The sequence below is a fragment of the Acanthochromis polyacanthus genome, chromosome 14 (genome assembly GCF_021347895.1).
Source record: "Acanthochromis polyacanthus isolate Apoly-LR-REF ecotype Palm Island chromosome 14, KAUST_Apoly_ChrSc, whole genome shotgun sequence".
Taxonomy (NCBI): Eukaryota; Metazoa; Chordata; class Actinopteri; family Pomacentridae; genus Acanthochromis; species Acanthochromis polyacanthus.
The window spans coordinates 30170987-30178959 of NC_067126.1; the positions used below are offsets into that span (position 1 = coordinate 30170987).

Below are 7973 nucleotides of genomic sequence, written 5' to 3' on the forward strand. Positions count from 1 at the left end.
ATTCAGACAGTTATTCCCTGTAATATTATTACGATTACAAAGGACTACATTTAAACTTACGCATTGATCCGGGCAGCAGTGTTCTCCACGCCGTCTCTCTCTCTTTTGCAGCTGCAGCGGTGTTGCACTTCTTTCTAAAAACGTGTTCAAACTCGCCATATGAGCGCGTTAAAAACTTCCATTTCAAAACCTGAGCCTTTCGCTTCCCCGTTTCCATGGTGATTCGTCAAATCAGGGTTCCATTGATGCTGTCTTTTCAGAGTTGCGGTGCACGCGCGTAACTCCGGATCAAACTACTCCGAGTTAATTAACCCAACTCATATCAGCCATTGTGAAACCGAAAACTCAGAGTTTTCTATCTCAGAGTAGATCAACTCAGAGTCGCGGAAGAAACTCAGAGTTTCTTGAACCTGCTTCGTGAAACAGACCCCAGGTCATTTTTGACCCACTTATGGAAGAGTGTAGGGTCTAATCACACCCGCATCTAAGGGCTAAAAAGTTTTTAAAAAAATCTTATACTTATCATATATAAGATGTCCTCTGTTTATTTTGATTTGTTTTTGCTGGATGATCATGAAAAACTGGAGTTTTGTTTTAGAAGAGGAACCTTTTTTGTGGCAGAATTTCTTTGCCAGGCTTGGGATAAAAGGCAACAAATTTAGTTTGAGAACTGAGCAACAGAATAATGTATGTTTTGGATGTATTGCTGCAATGTTAGTATATTGGTGTCTTGTAAAGCCATGAGGGTTGGGCACGCTTGTGTGCATGACACAAAAATAAAGAATGCATATCATATCATATCATATCATATCATATCATATCATATCATATCATATCATATCATATCATATATACTTCTGGATTATTTTTTCTCTTGGCCAAACATAGGAGGGTGCTACATGAGTTTGTGTACACAGGTAGATGCTGTCACCAAGTCCGTTGTACAGTTTTTGTGTACAGTGACAATGTGGGTCAATATATAATTGTGGGACTTTTTGCAACATAGTTGACAAGTATCTTATTTGATACTTTTGCTGCAATTTGTTGACATTTTGGTGATATCCAGTAATTTTTTTATTAAGAAGTGATTGTTTCCATAATAAATAATTATGGAATTATGGACATGATCATAATGGGGCTGCACAGTGGTAGTGGTTAGCACATTTGCCTTGCAGCAAAAAGATCCCCGGTTCAAATCCCAGGGTGGGCCTGGGATCTTTCTGCATGGAGTTTGCATGTTCTCCCTGTGCATGCGTGGGTTTTCTCCGGGTACTCCGGCTTCCTCCCACAGTCCAAAAATATGCTGAGGTTAACTGATGACTCTAAATTGCCCGTAGGTGTGATTTTGAGAGTGATTGTTTGTCTGTATATGTAGCCCTGCGACAGACTGGCGACCTGTCCAGGGTGTCCCCTGCCTTCGCCCGAGTCAGCTGGGATAGGCTCCAGCGACCCGAGTGAGGATAAAGCGGTGTATAGAGAATGGATGGATGATCATAATGAACACAAAAAACATTATTTTTAGTGAAAATGTATGCAAGATGTATCCCATAAACTTCAAAAGTTCCTCAATTATATATAATACCAAAATTATTTAAAAAAAATAAAAAGTACAATAAAAATAAAAGGATGTGTACTATATGTGCAATTTCACAAATGCAAGTTTCCAGTTTCACTTCTTCAATAAATTATTTTTAGTTGTTAAAAAAAAGCGGATGGGCGTTCCGGTGGCCGCAGACTTCCTTCTACGTCATCACAGTGTGAACATAAAAACAAGGGAGTGGGCGTTTGCTTCACATTGACTTTGGTGCTTTTTTTCTTCGCTGTTTTTGTTTTTCTCGCAGAAACTTTTCCCCCCAAAAAATGGTGCAACAACTCTCCAAATCTGGAGCGAAGGAGACTCCTTTGCTGAAAGCTGGCCACCCTCCAGCAGGTAAACTCTTCCTCTCACTCCTCTCCGTCTGTTCAACACTTTTAAACCGCATCGAGTCAAAGCTGTTGTTGTTCTTCCTCACTGCTCGACCCACATACAGAGACGCTGAAGCAGCTCCCCCGCAGGTCCTCATCGAGCATTTACTCTTACATTTCCACATGCATCGTCTTTGTTTTATTCCCATCGTTGCAGTGATTTGGTGACTGCTGTGATAAACTGCATCAATCTGAGTTTGCAGCCCGCATGTTGTTTTTTCAGGCCTGGTCCACAGAAAGTAACACGACGTTCTCAGAGGCGGAGTCCTGCACGATCAGCCTGCAGAACCCTGCATCACTGTCTGTGGTTTGCTCGTTTGTCGTGATGCTTTCATTTCTTTGCACTGTTGTCTAATTATTGATGCAAGTCTTGAACATTCAGAGAAAAATTTTGATTATTATTATTTTTCTGATTTGCTAACTTTTGCACGTGTGCTTGACATGTAAATACTTAAAAAAAACATTGCGAGTATTGTCAAGTTTTTAAATAATTAATGTTAAAAAAGTGTAACCTGTTCATGTTATGCTTTTTTTTTAAAGATCACTGTTAGATCAGTGGTTTACATATATATATATATATATATATATATATATATATATATATATATATATATGCAGATGCAAGGGAAATTTGAGTGTTCAGCCGCTTACATATAATAGCAAGAAGACAAGACAGGCAGGTTAGTAACATTAGCATTAGAAGTTAGTATATACTCTGAAAAACTTTCTGCACAATACTATAAAACAACACTTCTAATTTTAAAATCTATAGAAATACTAAGTGTATTAAAGCTCAATATACAGTATTGACACAGTTGGAGGCACCATGATTTAACCCTGTAAGACCCAAATATAGGAAAAAAGTGTGTGTGTGTATGAAAATTTGCAAAAAAAATTTAAAAAATAAAACTTATGTTGTACTTCTGCAGCAGTGGGTTTTACAGGTTTAAAGTGACTTTGACTCACTGACCCTTTTAAAAGGAAACCTATCTACTTCTGTGTCATTACAGAACACAAACTGAGTAGTTAAATGATTTTTTTTTAATTATTTCAGTTCCCTTTTTTAAAAACAGAAATGAAAGAATGAATGAACAGATGTCAAAACTCTTTAAAAAAATGGTGGAATATGAAACTTAATCTTCTTCTTCTCCGATTTATCTCCAACCCACATCTTGGAAACCACCGTTTGAACCACCGTTTACAGTGGTTTAAAGAAACAAAGTGCATTTATTGTAGTTCAAGTTCAGTCATGAGTCACATGTGCTTTACTTTCTATTTTCTGCCGCTTTAGAGTTCCCACAGTTTGTACTCCACCACAGTCTAAATGCAAGCTTTAGTTATTGTGCAGCTTTTATTTTAATAATGTAATGTAATTACCAAAATATGTTGTGATAAAAAATAATGCTTTAACTGACAAGTTACCCGTCAGATAAACTATATAAAGCGTCTACCAGCTCCAACATTAAAATGAAAATTCATGTATCAACAATTTCCCAGTAATGTTATTTTGAAATTTGCCATTCTGCATAGTGATCACTCTTGTTAATTTCTGTATATTTTGATGCTGATGCTTTTGTACTCTTACTGAAGTATACATTTTTGATCCATAGACTCCACGTGTAGCAAAGTGTTTCTACACTTTGTGCTTTTTTTTCCACCTCCTGAAGTTTTATCAGATGACCAAACAATGAGCTGTTAACATGTTTGCACTTTTGTTTACCTCGGGGGGGGGGGTGTCTTTGTCTGTGCTTCTCTAACTGTTTTTTGTTTGTTTGTTTGTTTGTTTTGCAAAAAGAAATGGTCCAAGGCAATATTCTGGCAAAAAAAGAATATTTCACGATTTAACTTGTAAAACCACAGCGAACACTTGAACATGTTTAAATTACAGCGAGGGTCCAGCCCACGCTCAGCAGCACAAACTGTCGTCTTTGGATCTTTTTCTTTTCTTCTGCCCTTTTTCAGTTTTGCTGCCATCAATTACAGACTAAACATAGTTTCTGTAAAGGACCATTTTTCTCCTTTCCTCGTTATTCTTTAAAATCCACTAGACACACAATTGCATTTCGCAAACTGCAACAATTGTACCTGTGTTCTTTAACAGTAAAAGCTGGAGGTAAACGGGTGGCCAAGAAAAGCTTGGAAGAGAGTGCCACCCATGGGACTCCAGAGAAGGAGACAAAGAGATCTGATAAACTGAGGTAAGCTCCTTATCTGCATCTACAACGCATCATTTTTAGTGTAAACCCCAGGAATGTTACTTCAGACCTTCAGGTGTGGGAGTTTTCAGCAGCTTTTTGTCCATGTATCTGCTTCAAAATTAATTGTGCTCTGTTTGAAACCCGTGCAGCAGGTCCCTGGCCACCTCCAACAGGATGCAACAAGTTGGCATACTTCTGGCAGGAACCCTTGACAAGGTAAGCAACAACTGTTTGTAAAAAGTCACTTCATTCCTACTTGGCTTACAGAGCCTCGTAGATAATAAAGCTCCTTCCTTCATGTTTCGCAGCTGAGCCACGACTTTCCAGAGGTGCCGGTGAGCACGAGGCACAGCAAGGTGCGTCCTGCAGTGGAGAAGCATCACGCCCCTCAGACCTTCTTCATCCAGCAGCCCAGGAAGTGTTGAACACTCTTTCAGAACACCCCAGAGAGAAACCACGTTTAATCGACTGTGACGCACCAACATGGAGTGTTAGGCACACGAGGGGACTGACGAGTTGTCTGTAAAGTGTTTAGGGGGGAAAGAAAGCTTTCATCAGGCTCAGTTTACTTAGAAGGAAATGTGAGATTCTTCTGGTCTGTGCTTGTAAAAACTATAAACCAGCACTTATTGTATCATTCCTAGTGTTGGAAGAGAAATGCTGTAGTTGTATTTACAAGATGATGAAAAACAGATGGTGTCTGGGGATGTTTGAAGTTGAGGGTTAAGAGACTGCTCTTTTTTTTCTAAGATAAATTTTCACTATGTATTGCTCAGCAGATATGTTCAATTTATTAAAAAACAGAATTGCATGGCATTACTGTGTTGCCGATTCTGCTTATTTCTTCGCTCACAACATAGAAATGTCCACTAGGAGGCAGCAAATAGCCATTTATGCACTGTAGCTCTCAAATCAAACTTCAAATTGCATGCAGAGAAACAATTGCAGTCTAAAAATGAATACCTTTTTACACACTTTTGTAAATACTTCCCTGTGCGCTACAGTAGCAACCAGCTGCACTGATTGACCCCTCTCCATTGTAATATTCCGACAAAACCACCCCTCTGCGTTGCCAAAGAAACTATTTTTATGATCCCAGCAGTGAGTCATAAATAGCGAGAGAGAAAAGAAGCCGGTCTAGAACTTTCCATAAAGGCTAGCTTGGTCTTGTCGGTAAGAACCACAGAACCAGCTCAGCTTTACTCGAGGGCAAACTGCACCCATAAAATGCAGAACAACAGTTAAGTTTTAGACAAAATAAGTGGGAGTTTAGGTTACATCTTAACCGTTTTGTACCTGTGCCAAATCTAGAACCTCCAAATTCAGGAAACACTAGAACCACCCAGTGGTTTGTTTATGTGGAACAAGCTGCAGAAACTGTCATGTCATTCTGTCAGCTGGTTTCTGCAAAGTAATTGTGTCTGTGACGCCGGTCACCTCTGTGGAAGACCAAGCAGACAAATAAGCGCTTCCTGGGTTTTAATAACTTTCTGGGGTAAGTTATGAAACCGGACGTGTATTCATGAACTCATGAACTCCGTCTGGCGTCATGGACAATGATATAAAGAAGATGGATTATAAACATTTTTCTGAGTCCCACTTTCCCCTGTTCTGCCCGCTTACATTATAGGTTTTACTTTTTCATCACGTTAGGTTTGTGGTGAAGAACGAGCTGCTGGGTGGCAACAGACACTGAGAGAATGAATAAATGAATATTTTATTTTTGCGCCTGGTCATTTATTTGAACCATCCTTTGTGGGATTATTCAGACACATTAACTAACAGCAAACCCAACATTCTGACATTTATTAGTGCCAAACTATTTCTATTTGATTCAGTCAGTTGCAACCAGTGACATAAAGTTCATCCAGCTCCTTTTGTCCAGCATTGCAGTTAAAAGTTCTTTGCCTTCCAGACCACTGTCTTCTTCTGATAGCATCAGGTTTCCATAACAGTACTCAACCAGCTGCTTCGTTGTGTCTCACCACGTCTATCATCCAGGGCTAGTCTATGTTGGCTAATGATGGTTGACAAGCGTGGATGTGAGCCGTATCGAGACTTGTTGGTGAGATGTTTTGTACCATCCGTAGCATTCTGGTATACGTCCCATCAATTCCTTTTGAGAATGACCTCATTAGTGACCAGGAGTCGGATCCATAGAGCAAGATGGATTCCACTGATGCCTTGAATACTCTCATTTTGGTTGCCATTGTAATTGGAGATACCCATATTTTTGACAGTGCAATGCTCCCCAAGCTTTGCCAAGCCTCCAAGATATAGGAAATCATCAACTTTTTTGATATCTGACCCTTCTTGTGCATGCAATGTCTCATCAAATGTTGGGTAAAGGTGCATGAATTTTGTCTATGGAGTCCAATCTGTCTTGTTTTTCACTCTACCTGATGCAGAAGGTCTTCTGCTTCACTGAGAGTGTTTTCCAGGAGGGCCATGTCATCGAATGCAAGTTCTGAGAGGACTTGTTCAGTGTGTCTTCTACTTTGTCGATGCTTTAGGGTCAGACCATCGGAGGACAAGACTGCACTCCTCAGTACATAATCTAAGCAGATGATGAAGAGGAAGGGTGCTAGAGGGTCACCTTGGAGTACTCCAGTGTCTATGGAGACACCCGAATCTTGCCCTCAGGAATCGTGACTATCGCAGAAGTGTTGACATACATAACTTTTATTGCTTCAACGGTAGGAGGAGGGATTCCATAGAGGGTGCCAGTAGAATTTGCAACATTTTGTTTCCGTCATTTGAGTGGAATGCCTTCTTAAAATCAATGAAAACCAGTATCACCAATCCTGGTTTTCCTATTTGATTCGGTTCATATTTTGCAGTCACTAATCCATATTCAGATGGGTTTCAAGGAAAAAATCCAACACAAAGTGACTCATTTTCTTGTTCCAGGTCACCAGAACTGCTTTAATGCGCCTTTAACATTGATTCTCCAAGTTTGTGGAAATTTATTGAAGGGATAAACATCGTTCTTCCACGAGACATTCCCTCATTTGGTTTTGTGGTCGAAGTCGTCCAAAATCTACCCTAGATGTTCAGATGGGGTCAGAGCTGGTGGCTTCTAAACCATTCAGTGACCCCTTGTACCTTACAGATGGGAACATCCTGGATGAGATTACTTTCATCAGGATAGAAATATTTCATCATTTGTAGTGACGGTTACCTTTATCCTGTGAGCAAAATGGCTCTGCAGCATGACAGAGCCACCCAGTGCCTTTGCTGCATGGGTCAGGGTTCAGACTTTTGTTTAAATTCATCACGTATCTGTTAAAATATAATCTGAAAAGCTTACTGATCATGTTACCTTTCACCTGCTTTCCTTTTTAAAAAAATATTTTTATAAAATTAGTCAAAAAATGTGAAAACACAAAGCTTTTCAAAAAAGCTCTGTTATCAACACCTATAATAGCTGTTCCACCTAAAAGCTACTTATTACCATGTGTGTTTAATCATTTGTGCTAAACATAGATAACAGGACAGTAAGTAAAAGTATCTTTTCATTCAGGTACATTTCACAGCTGACGTTTGACTTGTAAAAGTGATGAAGGTTAGCCTAGCTGCGCTAGACAACCCACGGCAACGAATTTAATTCTCTGCCAGGGTGGGTCTAGTTACCCTCCATAAGGCTCGAGGCTGGATTCTCCTAAAACTGGCCGACGAATCACCATGAAGTGTAGAATCAGAAGGCGGGCGTAACTAAGTGACAACAGAGGCGCGACGATTCTGACAGAAACAACCGGTGCACAATAAACAGTTATCTTTCGACTCGGCTTTGGCCACAGCCCTTAAAGA

The 7973-nt window shown here is 39.8% G+C and overlaps 1 protein-coding gene and 1 long non-coding RNA gene across 3 annotated transcripts; both read left to right on the forward strand.

The window, feature by feature from the left end:
- The first annotated feature begins 1752 nt into the window (after positions 1 to 1752).
- dap1b (death associated protein 1b) lies at positions 1753 to 4979 on the forward strand. 2 transcript variants are annotated; one of them, XM_022218511.2, is made up of 4 exons: positions 1753 to 1930; positions 4067 to 4163; positions 4316 to 4379; positions 4472 to 4979. In XM_022218511.2, the coding sequence occupies exons 1-4, from the start codon at positions 1861 to 1863 to the stop codon at positions 4586 to 4588; spliced, it is 348 nt and encodes a 115-aa protein (XP_022074203.1). In that variant the 5' UTR covers positions 1753 to 1860; the 3' UTR covers positions 4589 to 4979. The 2 variants fall into 2 exon arrangements, with proteins under 2 accessions (XP_022074203.1, XP_022074194.1); XM_022218502.2 differs by having other exon boundaries at positions 1758 to 1930; positions 4313 to 4379.
- LOC127537207 (uncharacterized) lies at positions 1937 to 3005 on the forward strand. The gene is made up of 2 exons (XR_007946829.1): positions 1937 to 2055; positions 2189 to 3005. It is a non-coding gene; the product is annotated as an uncharacterized LOC127537207 (long non-coding RNA).
- Positions 4980 to 7973: the final 2994 nt, after the last annotated feature.